Here is a 22,221-nt window from a genome sequence, read left to right on the forward strand (position 1 = left end):
AAGCATGTGTAGGACCTAGCACCATTTGGGTTCTGCTGGCCAAATTTTTGAGATCCTAGGGTCATGCCCTGACCACAGTGAGGTAATAGTAGGTGGGTGTAGGCAGCTAGGTGGTACAATGAATAGTAGCTGGGCTTATAATTGGTAAAATCTGAATTCAAGTTCTGCCTCAGACACATACTGGCTGTGTGACTCTGGGTAAGTCTTAAACTTGGTCTTTCTCATTTTCCTCATCTGTAAAGGGAGTAAAATATAAGTGTTGTTGTGAGGATCAAATGAAATAAAATATATAAAGTGCTTTGCAATTATTAAAGTACCATGCAAATATCATCATCATCATCATGTCAACAGTTACCTATTCCTATGTAGGCAGCTAGGTGGCATAATGAATAAAGTGTAGAACCTGAAGACAAGAAAAACTAAGTTCAAATACAGACTCAGATACTTCCTAACTGTGTGACCCTAGGTAATTTCTATCTGCTTCAGTTTCCTCAAAAAAATTAAAATAATAATATTATCTACATCATATTATTATGAGGATCAAATAAGATAAAATTTGTAATGCATTTAGCACAGTGCCTGGCACATAGTAGATTTTAGTAAATGATTATTTTATCCTTTCCTTTTGTAAAAGATTGTAAATAAGCACAGAAATGAGTCCCCAAGAATGATGGTTTTCTTTTTCTTTTGTTCTGATCTATCAGTGGTGTGCATTTAGGGTTAAAGTGGTGGGATGAAGACAAAGAAGCATTCTTTTTCTATAGAAAATAAGTGATTTCTCTGTAGATAGCAATTTGTCCAAGATAAAAGACTAAGGGATCTTGTACTTACCCTCCCCCTCCAGCAACTGATCATTCTGGCTATTACAATGGCCTTCTAACTGGTCTCTCTGCCTCCATGTTTTTCTCTCTCCAGTAATGCTTCATACAGTTGCAAAAGTCATCCTTCTAATGTTCTCTTACTCTTTCAACAAACATTTTCTATGGTTTCCCATTAGGGAAACAGAGAATTTGACAATGTGAAGTTACTAATGTTTAGAAATCTTATACTGATGTTCAAGGTCCTCCACAATTTGATTCAATCTTGTTTTTCCTAGTGTCCATTTTTTATAAAATGCTTAACTGATCTTTTAAACATCACTACCATTTCCTCATGACTTCCTCCTTTCCTAATAGAATTCTCCCTTTTCATAAAGGAAAAGAAATGAATCCAGTTCCCTTTTATGGGTCACAGAATATGATAGAAGGGTTCTCAGAAGCTAGCCAATCTACTATATCCAAACACACTCCATCTTATCAATGTCCATCCTAATATATGATGACCATTCTTAAAGTACCGAGAGACTAGGACCTCCAGAATATACACCTCCCAAATAAACTGGACTTGCTCACCAAGCTCCACTCACATACTAAGCTCATCACTCTCTGTATCTTGATATATATTGCCACCCATGACCAAGATGCTTCCCTGATTTTAAGAACAACTTAAATAATCATTTCCTACATGAAGGATTGTTAATCCCCCTAAATTGAAAGTGATTTGTCTCAAGAATTTCTCATGCATCCTATGTTTAATAACACTGTGCCTTTGAAATGCTGTTTGTTGTTCAGTTGTCTAACTCTAACCATAGCACAGAGAGCCTTCTGTTCTCTGTGATCTCCCAAAGTCTGCCCAAGTTCATGTTTATTGTTTCCATGACACTATTTACCTATCTAATCCTCCGTCATCTCCGTTTCCTTTTGCCTTCAATTTTTCCCAGCATCAGGGTCTTTGTCAGTGAGTCCCATCTTCTCACTGTGTGGCCAAAGTATTAAGCTTCATCTTCTTTACTTGACCTTCCAGTGTGTAAACTTAATTGATTATTTTAAACATTAACTGATTTGATTGTTGTTCGTCTGTTGTCCAAGGGATTCTCTGGAGTCTTCTTCAGCACCAAAATTAGAAAGCACCGATTCTGTAGTGCTCAGCTTTCCTTCTAGTCCAACTCTCACATGTGGGTTTATAAAATGCTTAATTGATCTTTTAAACATCTCTCCCATTTCTTCATGACTTCCTCCTTCCCTAATCAAACCTTCCCTTTTCATGACTACTGGACAAACCATAGCTGTGACTATATGGAATTTTGTTAGTAAGATGATTATCGTTTAGTATGGTGTCCAAATTTGCCAGAGCTTTCCTTCCAAGGAGCAAGTATCTTTTAACTTTAGGACTGCAGTCACTATTTGCTGTGATCTTTGAGCCCAAGAATATAAAATCTGACATTGCTTCCATTTCTTCTCTCTCTCTATTTGCCAGAAAGTGGTGGGATTAGTTGGCAAGATCTTAATTTTTTTGATATTAAACTTCAAGCTAGCTTTTGTACTCTTCTCTTTTACTATCATCAAAAGGCTTCTTAAATCTTCCTCCCTTTCTGCCACAAGAATGGTATTGTCCGAGATAGTTGGTATTTCTCCTGGCAACCTTAATTCCAGGTTAAATTCATCCAGCCTGGCATTTTACATAATGTCCTCTGCAAATAAATTCAGTAAATGAGCTGATCATATCCAGCTTTGTTGTACTCCTTTACAATCTTAAAGCAATCAATTGTTCCACTCTTGGCCCACATACAGGTTCCTAAGGAGACAAGACAATTAAGATGATGTGGTATTCCTGCCTCTGAGAATTTGACACATTTTGTAATAATCCATCCAGTCAGAGGCTTTAGTCCAACTCTTTGGGACTCTATTTGGAGCTTTCTTGGCAATACTGGAGTAGTTTGCCATTTTCTTCTCTAGCTCATTTGACACATGAGGAAACTGAGGCAAACAGGATTAAGTGACTTGCCCAGGGACACATAACTAGTAAGTGTCCGAGGCTGGATTTGGACTCAGGAACCTGAGTCCTCCTGACTCCAGGATGCTCTATTCATTGTACTACTCAACTGCCACTTGAAGTGTCTGTCTCTATCTATTTGACATTTTATTCAATTTTAAGCTCTTTGAAGACAGGGATGGAAAACTGGATTTGGAATTAGATTACCTATCTGCTACCTAGTACCTATTTCACCTTGAACAAATCATTGTTTTAACTTCACCAATTCTGTTTCCTTAGCTATAAAATGAGTGGATTGGATTTGATCACCTCAGTCAGTATCCTCTAGATTTATTCATCGTGGAACTCCCAGCATGAAGCTTTGCCTGTAGCAGGGGCTTAATAATTTTTGTTCAGGGACATCCAATGGAGATTACTAACCAAGTACTGGTTAGAGTACTTCTGAAAATCCACCCTCCTCTGCCACAGACTGGCAGTGTGACTTCTCTGGGTCTCAGCGATCCTCTCTGTAAAATGGAAAAAAAATGTTTCCATGTCTTGAGGTCTGAACAATATTATACTCTAACAACTTGAACAATAATCTAACATAAGGTTTTCAGCTCGATTTTTACGAGGAAGCAAGAAAGTCAAAAAGCTGCTGTTTCTGCAATGATCCACTCAAATGTTGAACCAAATGGTGTTTAGTTTTCCCCTTTGAAATGATGCCATTAAAGAAATACAATTCATAGAACCCCTGAAACACTGGGCTTCTTTTTTCCAAGTTTGATGACTTTCTTTTCTTTCTCAGTTCATTAAAATTCTGCCAGGATCTTTTTTTCTCAAAATGAAAAATAGTCCCTAATGGAGTCCCAAAGTCTCGTTTCCCCCAAAACCTGCTGAGTTTTTTTTTTTTTTTGAAACAGCTCAACAGAAAATAATATTTCTTCTGTCAAAGCCTCTGTCTACCCCTGGGTAATGTTCTGAGACAGCAGAATAAATACCTGCTCTTGGAATGAGTCCTTTTCCCTACCCAGGTAATTAAATTTCAAATTAACATGCCTCTTCCTTGTATTTTGATTTTGTTTGTTCTTACCTCAATTTCCCCTGGCCACTAAGCATGTTTATAATGAGCATGTTGATGAGCTGGTTGCTAGCCTGTCAGAACATCCTTGCTGCTTGAAAATTAGATGCATTGTTTCAAAACAGATGTATCCGTTTAACTTCCTCCTCCACATTCGCCATCTTCCATTGAACAGACTAGTGGGCCCACGCATGAGGGAAGAAGGAGATGGGGCTTCAAACTTCTTCCAAAGAAATCTCATCTTGCTTCTTTTTCTACTTTGCTTTCCCTGCCTCAAAAGCTCATCTTGTCTAATCTCGTCTCCAGGCTACAAACTCAAGCCTGGCTACCAACTCCCCCAGCCTCCTTGTTCTTTGTCCTTCCTTCTTGAAGAGGGCCATGATGTCAGGGAGGTGATCTCATGATGTGCGGGAGGTGATGTCATGATGTGCAATTGGATTGAAGCAAGGGAGGGCTGGGCAAGTTCACCTGCCTCGCTTTCTCCTCCTGATCCATCTGGGTCCAGTGGCAAGCTAAAGATCATGACCAGTTGTTAGGTTCTTACTAAGTGCTAAGTCGGTACTTCACAATTCTCTAGTTCACACCCTTGATTCCACCCTTTAAGGGGAGTTTACCCCTTTGACATATGAAAAGGAGTTTACACAACCTTTAAAAGGAGCAAGTTCATTGGTTGAAGTAATTTTCCCACAAGTCCTTGAGTTCTCACATGCCCATTCTCTGGGAGGATAAAAGGAGACAACATTGAACAAGGAGTGAGTCTACTCTGGGCCAGAGTTGGGACTGCGGCCTGGAGGAGGACTCTGGATTGGGGAAGGACAAGAGTTGGAGGAGATTCAGAGCCAGGATTCGGGAAAAAGAAGAAGAAGCTGGCTGGAGAAGAAAACCAAGAAACCTGCTCACAGAGGAAAAGATTATACAGAAAAGAAACCTCCTCCCAGAGAAGGATTACAACTAAAAAACGATCAGAACTTTACAACCAGTGGCCCTCTGCCTCCCTCCCTGCCTTCTGGTTTGAGGACTAGAAGGTGGGGTAGCAAATCCCCACCAAAGTCTGCTGCCTTCAGAGAGCAAACTTTACCTTGCTCTGCTCTGCAAGTGAATCTCACCTGATTTCAACAGCAGGTGTCCCACTTCCACCCAGCTTCTTTTTTTTAATTAAAGTTTTATACACACACACACACACACACACACACACACACACACACACACAAACACACACACACACACACACACACACACACACACACAAACACACACACATATGGATATATATGGGTAATTTTCAACATTCACCCTTACAAAATCTTGTGTTCTAATTTTTTTTCCTTCCCTTCTCCTCCACCCCTTCCCTAGAGGTTGAGTAATCCAATATATATTAAACAAGTTCAATTCTTCTATACATATTTCCACAATCATGCTGCACAAGAAAAAACAAACCAAAAAGGGAAAAAAATGAGAAAGAAAACAAAATGCAAGCAAACAAAAAAGAGCAAAACAACAAAAAGAATGAAAATTCTATATTTGGATCCACACTCAGTTTGCCCAGTCTTCTCTCTCTGTGCAGATGGCTCTGTCCATCACAAGATCATTGGAACTGGCCTGAATCACCTCATTGTTGAAGAGAGCCACATCCATCAGAATTGATCATCTTATAATCTTGTCGAAGTGTACAATGTTCTCCTGGTTCTGCTCATTTCACTCAGCATCAGTTCCTGTCAGTCTCTCCAGGCCTTTCTGAAATCATCCTCCTAATCATTTCTTACAGAACAATAATACTCCCTAACATTCACATACCACAATTTATTCAGTCATTCTCCAACTTATGGGAATCCACTCAATTTCCAGTTTTTGGTCTCTACAAAAAGGATTGTCACATTTTTTCACATCCCACACAGCTTCTTTCCCTTCTCCCATTAGATTGCAAATTACTGGAGGGCAGAAACTGTCTTATTTGCACTTTAGCTCTGTGCTTAAGTAAGTACTTAATCCATGTTTGTTTGGTTTTTGTTGTTTTTTTTTTTTTTTTTTTTTTTTTTTTTAATTGAGCTCACCATTCCATTAACTCATTAAATATTTATTAAGCTGCTTCTTTGTGAATTGAGTCTTTCAAAAGCCCAGGCCTACCCATGTCACCTCCTATTCAATAAACTAGAGATTCCCTATCATCTGCAGAATCAAACCCTGCTGTTTGGCTTTCATAGCCCTTCATAACCTGGTCCCTTCTGTAGCTCCAAACTTTTTACCCCTAACTCCTCTCTGATCTCTGATTCAGGGGCACTGGCTTCCTTGCTGTTCCTCAGAAAAGACAACACATTTCCTGACTCCATGTACTTTCACTGACTGTCCCCTTTCTTTGTTACCTGTTCCCTGCCTCCCATCTTCTTGGCTTCCTTCAAGTCCCAGCTAAAATTCTGCAAGATGGCTTCCCCCCATCACTTTAAATTAGTGCCTCTCTTCTGTGATTCTTTCCAATTTGAACTATATAGATCTTGTTTGGACAGTTGTTTGCATGTTCTCTCTCCCATTAGGCAATTAAGTCATAGTGTATTAAGCATTGAATCTGGAAATCAAGATGAATTCAAATCAGGAACTAAGTCATAGTGTATTAAGCATTGGATCTGGCATCAGGAAGACCAGTTCAAATCTGGCCAGATTTGATCTCAGACACTTGCTAGCATTGTGACCTTAGCAGTCATTGTTTTGCCTCAGTTGTCTCAATTACAAAGGTGGTAATAATGGCCCCTCTCTCCCAGAATTGTTGTGAGGATCAAACAAAATAATATCTGTAAAGTGCTTTGAATAAGACCTGGCATGTAGTAGGCACTATATAAATGCTTATCTCCTTCTCCTTCTCCATTAGATTGCGATCCTCTTGAGCATAGGGACTTTTTTGTCTTCCTTTTAGCACTAAGTACATTGCCTGGTACATAGCATGTGTTTAATAAATGTCAATTGACTTGACAACTTTCCACACCAAGGGGTGTCTATTGGTGTTAGTTTTCAATTAACTTGTAACCTCAGTGGTTTGAGATTTACCAAGCAAATCAGAGGGCAAGTTTGATGACCAATATAGGTACCTGCCTTATAGTTCTCTTTATGGAATTTGTTATATACATACTCACTTACCCCCAAAAATAATTAAATTCCCCATGCTATGATATTATATCCTTAGGAAAATAAATACTTCCCTCCTTTGATTTAAGAAAACATAATTTGGAGAAATAGATTTAATTCCACAATGTTGGAAAAATTTTTAAAAATATCAAACATCCTACTTCTCTCTTGGTAGGAGTTGTTAATTGTCTCTCCATCTTGAAATATTTTTTTTTAAAAAAAGAAGTTTTGTATCCTTTAGTTTCCTTTGCCTACAGAGTGTTATATCCACGCCATAAGCTATCTTTCTTGTCTGAGGTTACAATTCTTAGCATTAAAATGTAATCACTGAGATCCCGTGCTAAAATGGTTATAGAATAGAATGAACAAATTAGTCTGTCTGCCATCTCTGTCTCTCTCTTTCTCTCTGTGGCCCTCTCTGTCTCTCTCTTTCTGTCTGTCTTTTGCTCTGTGTCTCTGTGTGTGTGTGTGTGTGTGTCTGTCTGTCTGTCTGTCTGTCTCTCTCTCTGACACCCTCTGTGTGTTTCTTTGTCTCTGTCTCTGTTTCTCCTTGTTTCTATCTGTCTCTCCACGTGTTTCTCTTTGTGTCTCTCTTGGTGTATCTATGTCTCTGGGTAAGCTTCTTGTGAGCAGGAACTGCTTTTTATTAGTTCTAAATCCCCAATATTTATTATACTGTTTTTCATTAAAATAAGTGATTAATAAGTATGTCTTTGTAACTCTATAACTATGCTTTTCTCTTATTTTTTAAAACTTATTTATACCTTTTGTATTTATATCACGTACACTTCCCAACATATTCCTTTCTCACCTCATTCCCAGAGAACCGTCCCTTATAACAAAGAAGAAAAATAAAACAGTTTGGCCAGACTAATACATCTCTATACTATATTCCACCATGCAAAGTACCCAGTTGTGGCAAACAAAATGGGAGATTACTTTCTCACATCTCGGTTGGGGCCTAAACTCAGTCATTATAATTTCACAGTTTTCCGTTTTGACATTTTTGCTCTATTTATATCCTTGTAGTCATTATTGTGTAAGCTATTTTACTCTTTTTACCTGAATCATCATCAACTCACATAAGACCTGTCAAGCTTCCCCATAGCCATCATCTTAATCATTGTTTCATACAGCACTGTCATATTCCATAGCCATGTCTCATTTACCCATTCCCCAACCCATATGAAGACACCTACTTTGTTTCTAATTGTTTGTTATCAAGAAAGAAAGTTGTTCCATTGGTTTTCAGTCATACCCAACTCTTTGTGATCCCATTTGGGGTTTTCTTGGCAAAGACAATAGATTGGCCTGTCATTTTCCTTCTCTAGCTCATTTTACAAATGAGGAAATTGAGGCAAACATTGTTAAGTGATTTTCCCAGGATCACATAGCTAATAAGTGTCTGAGACTAGATTTGAACTCAGGAAGATGAATTTTCCTGACTCTAGGCCCAAGTACATAGAACATGCACGATGGCCCCACCTTGCTGCCCATAAATATTTTTGAGTGTACATGAAAACATTTTTAAAAACCAAAATAAGCAAACATACAAAAACCTTCTTGGTTATATTCTTAGCAGTGGATTCTCTGAATCAAAAGATGTGGGCACTTTAATCACTTTCTTAGAACAATTCCAAACTGCTTTCCACAGCTTCACCAAGAGTACATTAGGATGTCATCTTTTCACAACAAATTCAACATTGGCCCTTCATTGTCACCCTCTGTCATGTCATGTTATATAATAATAAGGGCAGGAGATGATTATGGTGCATTTTCTGAAATACGGTCAGCTGAGTGTTTTAAATAGTTCCCAGTATTCTTTCCAAAAGGTTTAGCTAACACCCTCTCTCTGTCTCTCTCTTATTCTCTGTCTGTCTGTCTGTCTGTGTGTCTCTCTCATTCTCTCTCAGTCTATTTGTATATCTTCATATCTACCTCCCCATCATCTCTAACTTAATTCTTTATCTATATTTTTCTATTATCATGTGTGTAAAATCAAAATATATTAACAAATATTGGTTATCAACTATGAAGTATTTAAATCCTGTCAAATGTTCTAAAAGGCTGGTGACAAAATTATTGGTATGAGAATGGGAGTCCAAATGTAATATTATTACTCATGGCAGAATTTAGCAAGTTCTCTGAACCTGGAGACAATATCTTTATAAATTTTTAAGCTTTCTCTGAGCTGCAAGTTACTGGATGGGAACGTGGTCACTGTAATTAATTCAGACTTCTCCCTAAGATTTCTAGCCTCCAACCCCATCAGTGTTCCTGTCAGGAAAGTTATATGCTCTCTTATTAAATATCAAGCAAGCATAATTGTGGGGGAGAGGCAGAGATAGAGAGAAAAGACAGACAGATGCAGAGAGAAAGAGAGTCTGAGGAGAGACAGAGACATTGTGAGACAGAGTATGAGGGAGACAGAGTCAGAGACAAATTGTGTGAGAGTGTGTGTGTGTGTGAGAGAGAGAGAGAGAGAGAGAGAGAGAGAGAGAGAGAGAGAGAGAGAGAGAGAGAGAGAGAGAGAGAGAGAGACACAGAGAGAGAGAGAGACAGAGAGACAGAGAGACAGAGAGACAGACAGAGAGACAGAGAGAGAGAGAGAGAGACATAGAGACGCCGAGAGGACCAAGACAGAGAGAAAATCTACACACAGAGGGAAAGAGAGACAGATAGAAACAAAGAGAAACAGAGACAGTGAGACAGAGGGTGTCAGAAAGAGACACACAGAGACAGAGAGGACCACAAAAAGAGACAAAAAGAAAGAAGGAAGACAGACTAATTTATTCATTCTATTCTATAACCATTTTAGCACTGGATCCCAGTGATTACATTCTAATGCTAGACTCATCCAAGAAGTGTAAGCTCAGATAAGAAAGGAACGCACCGGCTGACTTTTCCAGTTAGATTGTACTCAGTGGTATTTGACAGTATTATCTCAACCAAGAGAGCTGTGTGTCTGAGGATGGGTAGGGGATAGAGAGGAGAGGGGAGGGGGATGGAGGACCCTATAGACCAGCAGTGATTTCCTGTCACCATTTTGGTTCTCCCCAGGAAGTTGGGAGGAGATTCTCACTCATCCATCTGCTACCTTTGCTCAAAAGTGAATCACTGACAAAGGTTGCCCAAAGGTGAGCTGGACTGTATAATGGAGTTAGAGAATAAACTTTACCTGTTTTCCTCAGGACAAACATCCCCGACAAAGCCTTTGAAAAGGAAGCAAACAAGTAATGGCCCAGCTCTTCTTTCCCTTTTATTTATTTTTATTTTTTCATCCTCGTCACTGACTGTGTTTTCTTTGATTAGGCACAGGAGCTCTAGAACCAGGGGTCATGGGCTGCTGGAGCTACTTACCTTCAATTCATTTGAGTTCAACATTTATTTAGTGCCTGCTGTTATTAGCTGAAAAACCCACCTTTTTCAAATGAAGAGCTGTCCTTATAAGCCTCTTTGATCCTGAGAAGTACCTTCCAAATTGTAATGCCCACAACAATATTTTGGGGGGCCAGTAGCCAATGTTCCATGTAGACAGAGGTGGTTATATTAGAGCATCAGAGGAAACCACAAACCTAATTATTTCCCTTGCAGTATCAGAGATTTTCAATGTTAGAAATATAGTCATTTGGCATAGTAGGAAAAGCACTGAATTTGGAGTCACAGGACAAAATTCCTCTACCAGTTACTAACCTTTGTTGTTGAACTTGGAAAAGGCACCTCAGTTTCCCATTTGGAAAATGAGGTAATTAGAGTGCTGAGCATCTCCCAGCTCTAAAGCCCTAATCTAATTTAGAATCCCTTTTGTTTATGTTTTAAATGCCTGACTGGATTAAAACATTAATTTATCAGAATTAAAATTAACACCTTAATTTATCAAAGATTAGCAAACTAATCCCTTGAAAGTCCTAGAAGGAATAAATGAAAGTATAAGCCAGTTTTGTAGAAGAGAGGATATAAGGATAAGGGTTTCTAGTAGTGGGCTATATACTCAGAAATCAGTATGTTCTGGCAACATAAGTTTTTATATTATTAAATAAATTTCGCATCCATTAATCCCTGATTGAGTCACACTGGCTAGCATGGCACCTGGTATCAATCTATAAAGCAATGGGGGAAGTTAGCGTTTAGATCCCATTAACTTATTAGTTCACAAGTACCACCTGTATGTCCTCAGCAAGTAATTTCTCTCTTGCCTCATTTTTCTCCCATGTAAAGTTGAGACCTCAGACTCAGTGACTTCCAAAATCTCAGTATCTGATTCTATAATTAGGTACATTTTCCTCCTCCTCATTCTTCTTCCTAAAAATGTCATGCTGGTTGAATCCTAGGGTCCCTGACTTCAGAGAATATGTCAAGCCAGAGAGCCGAGGGTACATGTGGCCCAGTAAGACAACTCGGTGAGATACTCTGGATAGAGGACTTAAGAACAACTGACTGGACGGAAAGGAAAGTATGGAACACTGTCTTTCCTTCCTTCTATTTGGACTCATAGTTTCTATGTGGAAAATTTGGATTCTTTATTTTCCTTGAGAGAAACTGGGGAATGAGTGAAGAGGGGCATGAATTGTTATTCTCTAGAGACCGTCCCTCCTGTCTTGGTACTAAGAGGATTCATCCTATTTTGCAGAAAGCCAATATTTAAAGGACCCTTGTGTCAGAATTTTCAAGCAAAAAATCATCTAGTTTGAACTTTAGTGCTCAGAAAAATCCCTGAGACCCTGACAGATAAAATCAATCAATTAATTTCTACTATATACTAGGCACTATGCTAAGCACCAGTCAAAAGCCAGTTCTTGCCTTCAAGGAGCTTAATCTAATGGGGCAACAACATGCAAACAATTATGTACAAACAAGCTACAGACTGAATAGATTGGAGATAAGTAACAGAGAGAAGGCACTAGAATCAAGAAGGGCTGGGGAAGGCTTCCTGTAGAAGGCAGGACTTCAGTTGGGACTTAAAAGAAGTCAGGAAAAGCAGTAGTCAGGACTGAGATGGGAGAATATTCCTGGCTTGAGAGACAGCCAGGGAAAATGCCCAGAGCTAAGAGATGAAATGTCTTTTCCTGGAATGGCCTGGGGGGGGAGGGTGTCAGTGTCCCTGAATGGAAGACTCAGAAGGCACAAAAGCACTGGTGGCAGGTCTGAGATCCAAATGCAGGCCCTCTGATTTTAAGCTGGAACCCTTTTCTACCCTGACAATACCCAACATGATTTCTTATTAAGTTGTTGCTTTGCTCTCTTATAAGTTAGGCTGCGCCCCAGAATACATATTGCCTTTGGAGTTGGTGAGTTGGTTTTGAATTATAGCAAGATCACTTGCTTCCTATGTGAATTTAGAAAGATCATTTCATTTTTCTGAGACTCAGTTGTAAAATGAGGCAATTAAACTAGGTGATCTCAGAGATTCCCTTCAGTTCTAAGCATATGATCTGATGATAGTTTTAAGAACTGTGCTTTAGATTTCTTCTTTGATATTGAATTTGCCAATAGATTGATTTTTGGTGGAAGAGATATTAACTCAGTGTCTGAAACATTATCAGTCCCAGGACTCAGAGATCATTTCATCCTTTATGTTAAAAATATTGAAATGTGATCAAAGAGATGGGATTGTCCCAACCTCATGAGCCAAACCTAAATTAGGCTCAGTCCAACAGGTTTAAATTTTCAAATGTAATGAATATTTATGGACTATAAAATGCAATTAAAATCACTACAGTGCTTAAGAATGAAAAGAACACACTTTAAAGTGAAAGTTAAAATACTACTCTTGGTGTAATAGAAATGGCACTGCTATTGGACCCAGGGAGACTTGTGTTCACATCCCATCCTTCTCAGACAGGGTGACTCTGGGTAAGTCCTTTAACGTATCTGTGCCTCAGTTTTTCCATTTGTAATAAAGGAGAATGGACTCTTGGGTTCCTTACAACTCCAAGTCTGTGCTTCTATGTACTCCTTACAGAGTCAACTCAGCAGATAGGTAACAAAGATTTCGATAAAGAGTCAAGGCCATTGGCGGAGCATCTTTATACTTCTGACAAAGAAAAACCCTCCTTCTTCAGGATCCAACTGATCATCCTTTAGCTAAAGTAACCTCCCAAGGTGTGAAATTCTACATAGAACTGCCAAGGAGAAAGAAGGGAAGGGATAGACTGGCATTCAAAAGGAAAAGAGAAAAAGCGAGAGCATCAACTCAGTGTATAGGGGCCCAAACTCAATCCTACCCTCAGAAATGTCCATACATTGGCATTCTGGACTGCTCAACCCTGAGAGAAGCAACTAAATGGTAAAAGTGGACAGAGTCCTGGACCTCCTGGAGTCAGGATGACCTGAATTCAAATCTGGTTTCACCATTTACTAGCTATGTAAATTTCTCCTACCTCAGTTTGCTTAAAATTTTGATAGTAATCACACCTACCTCCCAGGATTGCTATAAGGATGAAAAGTTAACAATAGTAGAGTGTTTGTGCACGAAACACTCTTCCCCCACCCTGCTCATCTTCGATCATTCTGTATCATAGTTTAACTGAGTTTAACAAATATATAATGCCTGTGATTCTAGTACAACTCATCTTTGGCTATATGAGCTTATGTGGGCAGGTCACTGGGGTATCAAACTGTAGACCAGCAAAACTGAAACCAGATTAAAACATAATTGGGAAATGTTTAACAAAAGAAACATGCAATACACCACAGGCACTGGCAAAGGCCTCATTTCTAAAATATATAGAGGATCATATTTATAATACAAGGTAATCCTTAATTGATAAATGGTTAAAGAATATGGACTGATGCTGAGTGAAGTGAGCAGAACCAAGAGAACATTGTAAACAGCAACAATATAAGATTATGATAGACTTGATTCTTCTCAACAATGACGTGATTAAAGACAATTTCAATAGACTTGGATGGAAAATGCCAATCACATCCAAAGACAGAATTATGGAGACAGATTGTGGATCAAAGCAAACCCTTCTGTTTGGTTGTTTTTTCTTTCTCATGATTTTTCCCCTTTTAGTCTGATTTTTCTTGCACAACTTGACAAACATGAGGAAAAAAGGATCTTATATGTTTAATCTATATTAGATTGCTTGCTCTCTTGAGGAGGGAGGGAAAGGAGGAAGGAAAATTTAGAACGCATAGTTTTGCAAAAATGAATATTAAAAACTATCTTTACACTTATTTGGAAAAAGAAAATACTATTGAAAAATAAAATTAAAAGCACAATAAAATTACTTTGAAAACAAATTGCTTGAAAAGCAAATTGTTGAATATAACTAAATAGGAGATATTTGAATAAAATTCAGTTGGAGATCACAAGAGGAAGAGTCCCTTTGTAGCTTGAGGGAATAAAGGAAGATTTTGTGAAGGAAGATGAAAGACCTTGAAAGAAGAAAAGAGATTTCTACAGGCATAAAACATAAAAAAGAAGCCATTCTTGGTTCATTTGAACTGATCAATCTGGAAACCAACGTGGAAACTCCTACCTCCTAAAGCACTGATTTTTTATTGAAAGCCAGGAACAGCTAAGAAAGCCCTTCTAGATACCAGGCTGCTATTACTACCTACCTTATGGTTTTGATTCTCCTACCTTCCTTCTTTCAGAATCATTCATCACCTTGACCCCATGAGTGCAATAAATCAGGTGTTACTCCTTCATTTTAGGAATAAGGAAATCAAAAAACAAAACAAAAACAAATAAAAAAACTTGTCCAGGAACACCCAGAACATTATGATTGTGTATGATGTGCAGAAAAACATTATATTGAGTTAAAAGTTATTTAATCCTTCAGTAGCTTCTGACCTTTTATGACCTCATTTGGGGTTTTCTTGAGAATGACATTAGAGTGGTTTACCATTTCCCTCTCCAGCTCATTTGACAGATGTGAAAACTAAGACAAAGTGGGTCAAGGGACTTGCCAAAGATCACACAACTAGTAAATGTTTGAGGCTAGACTCAAATTCACATCTTCTTGATTCCAGATCTGGTGCTTTATCCACTGTGCCACTTAGTTACCCAGGGATCCAAATTAAAAATCTGACTCCTGACCTTTGTCAAGTTTATTTAATCTCTGTAACTCTCATTTTATTTATCTATAAAGTGAAAGAATTGGTGCAGATGGCCTCTGAATAAACTCTCTTATAGATGTTAAGGTTCTGTGTTCTATGATCAGATTCAGGGCTATCTGTAAAATGAATAGTTAATCTCTAAGCTTCCTTGAAGTTCTGATACCAGGATTCCAACTCTGAGAGTTTATGAAATACATTTGACCTGAAATTTAGCCTCTTAAATTCTTTCTACTTATTCTCAGCATCATCTAGATCATTTCTACCCTTTTGAATTTTTGCAGGACAATCTCCTATTTCATATATGGTTCCATAAATTCCATTTTCATTGATGTCATCAATTTTGATACTGAAGTTGCATTCTCCTTGAGTTCTATTTACATTCTAATGGTGCCTCCAGTAAATGAAAACTCCTTGAAGGCAGGGATTGTTTCATTTCTGCTTTTGTATCACCTGTGTCCAGAACATTTCCTTTGACAGAATAAATACTCAATAAATGTGTATGCCCCGAATCAAATGGGATTGTTTAAACCAAAGGAAAATATAATCCCATGATAGTTGAACAAATTCTGTGACCTAAAGAGTGATATTCAAAAAGGGGTTGTATTCGACCATTCCTATAGAAAGAAAATTAAATATCATCTGTAGACACTGTGATGTTGGCATGGTTTTAAGGAACTTTTCACAGAACAAAGTTTAACAACTTCATCTGTCAAATCTTGAGTTGGTCAACTGACAAGAAGCTGTGATCACATCTACTCTTTCCTGAGTTCAGTACAAGATAACTGTCTTGTTAGCCATCTCTTTATTTCTGCTTTCAACATAAAAATTAGCCAGGGAAAATGTTTTAAGCTTATCAGTCCCTTAAGAATATTGTCATTGTCACGTATAAAGAGGCCACAAAGAAAGGAAAGCTGACAGAGAGCATGAGTGTTACTGGGAGCTAACAAGATTCAGGATGCATCATCTTGCAGCATCTCTCAAAGGCAGCTTTCTCAAAGGTCCATTTCTTTCCAGCCACAATCTCTTTCTCTCACTTCTGCTATGAAATACATAATGCACAGAGATTCCTTACTCCCGCAGGAGCCACACTTTGGGATTCTTAATAAAATGTAAAATATGTTGGAAAGCCAAATGATCTGAATTTCAAGAGACTATCTAATTTCCCTAAGCAATCTGAGTACTAAAGGATAGAGTCAGACAAGTCACCATTTAGAAATTCTATGAATAATGAAAGTTTTCTCACCCTGCTCTGCTTTCCATGCTCATGCTTACATATGTCTTTTTTTGATTCAATTATTTGAAAAGACAGGGGGGAAAAACCTCAGATAACTTAATTTGGTTCATCTCTAAGGATTCAATCACTCCAGTTGGTTCACTGGAAATCCAGAATCATGGGATGATAGACAATCTCAGAGTTGGAAGATGTTTCAACTAATTATACCTGATGTAACACCTTTCATTTTTTCTCCCCATTGCTGAAAGGGCCTAGGCTTGAGTTCTCAGCTGGAAAAGAGAACTCACAGAAGTGATTTAATATAGGGGACAAGGTCAAGAACTCACAGATTGAGAGGGGAAATGACAGTCTCTTGGGAGCTTGACTCAAAAGGTTCAAGGTCAGAAGCAGGCTGAGAGAGAGGAAGCAAGATGGAAATAGAAGTGGGAAGAATCATCAGCTATCGCCTACATCCTTGCTCAATTAAAAATCAAGTGGTATCATAAAACCATCAAAAAACCCACCCAGTGACAGGACGGAAAAAGATCAATTGTCATGAGTAACAATTGGCATCAGATTCCAAATTCATGCCCCCTGCCATGAAAGCTTTCATGTCTACAAGTCTTTGATTTCAACAAACGAACGGTTTTGCTGTATGAGCTCAGTTATGATCTTAGTTGGATTATCTTCATCCCTTTGCCTGCTCATAGGAGGGGAGGCTGTGGAGAATAAACAACATGGACTTTCAATTTGCTAGAACAATGAAGACTCTGGAAATGACCCATATCTAGAGGAGCTATTGCTTTTATTGATTAGTTTCCAGAAGAAAGCACCTCATATGGCTAAGTCTGTTGACTCCATTTTGCTAACCATCTGACTAGAGCTCATGACAAACAGTGAAATCATGGCAGAAATGGGTTTTTTTTTAGTGGACTATGAGTTTAGAAATAAGGTGTCATCACACATCCAAATGTTTTTGATGGACAGAGAATCAGAACTAGAGGAAAGAAGATCAATTGTTCTTTGAGAATGATGGAAGGGAGGCAGCTAGATAGCACAGTGGATAGAACACCAGCCCTGAAGTCAGGAGCACCTGAGTTCAAATCCGGCCTCAGACACTTAATACTTCCTAGCTGTGTGACCCTGGGCAAGTCACTTAATCTCAATTGCTTACACACACATACACACACACACACAGAGGGCTTGACATTTTCCCTGCATTCATAGTCATAAGACAAAGTATATAAAATCAAACCTTTATATATGTATGTGTATATAGAAATATAGATGTAAATCTATATATGAAAATTATGAATCTACGTAGATTCATAATTTTCATATATAGATTTACATCTATATTTCTATATATACACACACACATATATACATAGATTCATAATTTTATATATATATATATATATATGCGGTAGCAGAATGGCTAGAAGGATAGAGCATTGGGGAAGATATAAGTTCAAATCCAGCTTCAGACACTTACCAGCTATATGATCTTGTTTGTCTCAATCTATTGCATAAGGAAATGGCAAACCATTCTAGTATCTTTGCTAAAAAAAAAAAAAACACATGGCAGATAGTATTCTCACGCTACAGTAAATAACAGCATCAAATATATATGTGTGGATATGCATAGATATGTTTATAAATATGTGTATATACATACATATACCACATATGTGTATAATGTATATCTATATACATATGGGTATATTTTGTATATAATTTATAAAATATACATTTTATTAAATTTATATATATATATTTTATACATAATATATTATATACACATATATATACATATTTATATATAATTTATATGCATATACATTATATATTTAAAATGATATATAATTTATATATACATATATATCAGTGTATAATTTATGTTTGTATATGTGTACAGACACAATTTTTGTTGTTCACACTAGGCTCCATTACTCTTTGTCAGTAACATAAAATCATAAATACAGAGTTGGGAGGGACCTTGGAGATCGCTGAATCAAAAACAGCGCCAACCCCATTTCACAGAAGAAGAAACTGAAGTAGACAGAAATAAATGCCTCTTTTAAGACCACATAGTAAGTGTCTAAGATGAGATTCAAACTTAATTCTTCTTCCCCCAAGTTTATCCAGAGCTCTATCTTTTGCTTCGCACTATTTCCTAATCACTGCTCCCCTAACCACCAAATGCTGTCTTAACTAATACTCCATAATGAAATATATTTCATCTGTAAATATACATTCACCATTTGCTACATGGTTTAATGGCACCGTTTCCATTCAGTCAATGACTAATATTGGCACTTGTGCTTCAGAAAATGGAACTTCATCTAATTCCGGGCATCTCTCTTTCCATTACTAAACTGAGGCGGCAAGAAAAAGTCAGGACCCCACGGGGTCAGAATCAGCCACTAACATCTGGCTGTTCAAAGAGAAATTTTGTAGTGTCTGGACTAACGATTCTTGTTTTTAGCTCTCCGTATTAAAGAACGGCCTCTGAGTACCATTTTTCCTTTTACGACAAACTGCACCTGTGGTCTGGGGGTCTAAAGCTGATGACAGATGGCCAGGCTCCATCTGAACAGCATCTTGCTCTCCATATCCATACTGGGCTCAGCAACATCGTTGGCTCAGGGGCCTCATTTATACGACTGGCTTCAGAATAGCCTCCAGATCATTCGGCTCTTTGTCTATGGAATCAGTTCAGAATGGATGGATTTCTTTTTGTTTAAAACACACCTGTAAATCACCATTTGTTTTCCAAAACACTGTCATTAAACTCTTCTCTGCAGAGATGTTATTTATGGGTCAAGCATTATTTTCCTTCCCTGTCACTCATGGTCTCTGATTCAACACTTTGAAAATAAGGTTAGAAAAGTGAGATCCCACAGATGCCAAAATTACCATTATGCTATTTTTTATAGCAGCGAATGGGAAACAAAGAGGATGTCCACTGACCAGGGAAAGGCTAAATAAATAAAGATGAATATAATAGAATATTTTTGTGCCATAATATGAAGGATTCAGAGAAATTTGGAAAGATATGCATAAAGTGATGGAGAGCAAAGTCGACCCAGCTAGGAGAAAAAGCATATATGACCACAGTCTTATAAAAGAAAACAATATAAAAATATAGCAGAATTCAGATTAGTGCTATCAATCTTTATTACAAATTACTGATCATGAAATAAATTTCCCTGCTCACAACAGGAAAGTGGACCATGGACATGAAATGCTACCAACAACTGTCAGATATGATTGATAGATCAATTTGTTTGGTGTCGTTAATTCTTTGCTATAGGAGAGGAGGGTTGGGGGAAAAGCTGGAAAACTAGAAAACAAGCATCAATAAAAGACACGGTCAGAAGAGTGGAGAGAAGATGGCAGTGGATTTGAAGGAAAGAAATCTTGGGTTCAAATGCTGCCTTAGATAATTAACTGTGTCTGGACAAGATAGAGCCATATGAAGCCAGATAAGGCCCTGAACATTTCCGTGCCTCAATTTCTTCATCTATAAAGTGAGGAGGTTGGATTCAATAAATTCTAAGTCCCTTTATAGTTTTCCATTTTTATTTGTTATCCTAATTTCAGAAAGAAAACATGTAATAAAAATGGTTGATTGATTGAAAGTTAGAAAGAAAAATTAGAACCCGACTGTGGAAGAACATGAATGCAAAGACAACAAATAAGTAGTGTTCACATGCTTTCTCCCATTTTAGAATGTTAACCCAAGAAAGAGAACCTGGTTTCCAATGCTTTGTATGCTTAGCATCTGAACCAAACTGCCAGACAGCTGTTCATTCATGGGGAGAAGCTGTCATCATTTGCTGCTTTCTTTTCTCTCAATGTTCTCAAGCTGTCAAAATATTTGCTATGTCTATCAAAACATGCCAGGCTCATTTTGTGCACTGGGCATGAGCTTCATTGATAACTTTGCATCAAATAGGGTTGGTTGACTTAGCAAATATGAAAAGACTTAGTTGAGAAAGTGCTAGAGAGAGTTTGGAAGGTGGGACATAAATATGATGGAGTATCTGATAATAGGATGGTTGACACCATGGTTGACAGCTAAGGGAAAGAAGCAAAGGGAGATTCTGAAACATTTGCTAACAGATAATGTAATTGAACATTTGTGAGACAGAACAACCTGTCTAAAGTAGCTAATAACATATTTAATTGGGTACCAATTACATAGCAATATACCTATAAGCCTCGGCTTCTCAGGTCGTGCTAAGGTTGCTTTCCAAAGTCTGCTTCAAATTAAAACAAATGCTCTGGGGTATCCTCAAAGGGCCTCCAGGATCCCCTGGTTTACACTTTGGAAAGCATAATGAACTGGAAGAAATGGAGGTTCATATCCAGCTCCACTTTAAGACTCTGAAGAGCACTTCTCCATACTACTGGATTGGCCTAAAAGCCATTAAAAAGTATCTTGTTCATTTAGCGTGATTGCCAAATTCCAAATTAATTCAGTGAGCTATGTAAAATGGAACTTTTGGAACTTAAGACTGTCTTGCGATGGAGACTTAGCAAAAATAACCAGTAACATTAGTAGCTTTAAACTCCCATGCTAGATCTGGGAGACTCGAAGTCTTAAATTGGTCATTGATTTTGCCCAATATCACAAAATCATCATTTGAGGGATGGTAATTAAGTAGTCAAAAAATGATGTGGCCAGATGATTTGCTATCATGGATGTGATTTAAGGAAAGTTCTTTCACTAATTCTAGTTGTAAAAAAAAGGCATCATTATTGACAGTCAACATAAACCCTCACATTGCTAACTTGCTTTTAGTGAGGTGGCAGTTACCAAAAATACACTTTGCCAAGGATAAAATCCTCTTGCAAATTGGCTTCAACCTCTTAGACACTGACTTCATTGGAAATCAACTATCTCAAACCAAACATTATTCTCCTGGGAAGAAATAGCATCCAAGGGACAAAGACAAAAAGGGGATGTTTAACTCAGACTCAAAGAACACTTCCCAGGCTTCAATCCATCATTCATCATTTATTAAAGACCTGTTCTGCACAACGTCCTGACCCTTTTAGAGAGATTGCTTCTGTTTTCTACTGATTCTCCATAATCCACTCAAACTTTCTTGGTAATTACCAACATCAACACTTACCTCAAAAAAGTTTTGTATTTTCATAAAGTCATCAACAGTGAGTCGGTTTTCAAGGGGTTCCTCTTCACATTTCTCATCACTTTTTGTTTTGGAAAATGTCTGAGATCCAGATGCAGCATTTTCCCGAAGTGAAACATTTTGATAATACATGATGATGCTACTTTTCCCTAGAATTCTTCACTTTCTTCATACATAATTCTTATTTTCTTCCAACAGGTATATTTGAAAGACCTAAAATTAGGCAAGAAAATTCTCAAAAATAAATGCCAATAGATTCAGGAAAATATAATTTAATTCACTGAACAAATTACTCATTTATGATGTACTAAGTACTGTGGTAGAAACTGGAGAGAGAGAGAAAGAAGGAAAGAAAGAAGGAAAGAAAGAAAGAAAGAAAGAAAGAAAGAAAGAAAGAAAGAAAGAAAGAAAGAAAGAAAGAAAGAGAAAGAAAGAAAGAAAGAGAAAAGAAAGAAAGAAAGAGAAAGAAAGAAAGAAAAGAAAGAAAGAAAGAGAGAGAGAGAAAGAGAGAGAGAAGGAAGGAAGGAAGGAAGGAAGGAAGGAAGGAAGGAAGGAAGGAAGGAAGGAAGGAAGGAAGGAAGGAAGGAAGGAAGAAAGAAAGAAAGAAAGAAAGAAAGAAAGAAAGAAAGAAAGAAAGAAAGAGAGAAAGAAAAAGAAAAAGAAAGAAAGAAAGAAAGAGAGAGAGAGAGAGAGAAAGAGAGAGAGAAGGAAGGAAGGAAGGAAGGAAGGAAGGAAGGAAGGAAGGAAGGAAGGAAGGAAGGAAGGAAGGAAGGAAGGAAGGAAGGAAAGAA

At 37.7% G+C, this 22,221-nt stretch overlaps 1 protein-coding gene across 1 annotated transcript in view; it reads right to left on the reverse strand.

Moving 5' to 3' along the window:
• The window catches only part of WDR49 (WD repeat domain 49), a 183,617-nt gene extending 161,983 nt beyond the window's left edge, over positions 1 to 21,634 (reverse strand). Inside the window, 1 exon segment of the mRNA XM_074307675.1 lies at positions 21,413 to 21,634. Within this exon segment, the coding sequence (XP_074163776.1) occupies positions 21,413 to 21,562 (150 nt within the window). The 5' untranslated portion in view covers positions 21,563 to 21,634.
• Between the last annotated feature and the right edge of the window lie 587 nt (positions 21,635 to 22,221).

Source organism: Sminthopsis crassicaudata, chromosome 3 (genome assembly GCF_048593235.1).
Source record: "Sminthopsis crassicaudata isolate SCR6 chromosome 3, ASM4859323v1, whole genome shotgun sequence".
Taxonomy (NCBI): Eukaryota; Metazoa; Chordata; class Mammalia; order Dasyuromorphia; family Dasyuridae; genus Sminthopsis; species Sminthopsis crassicaudata.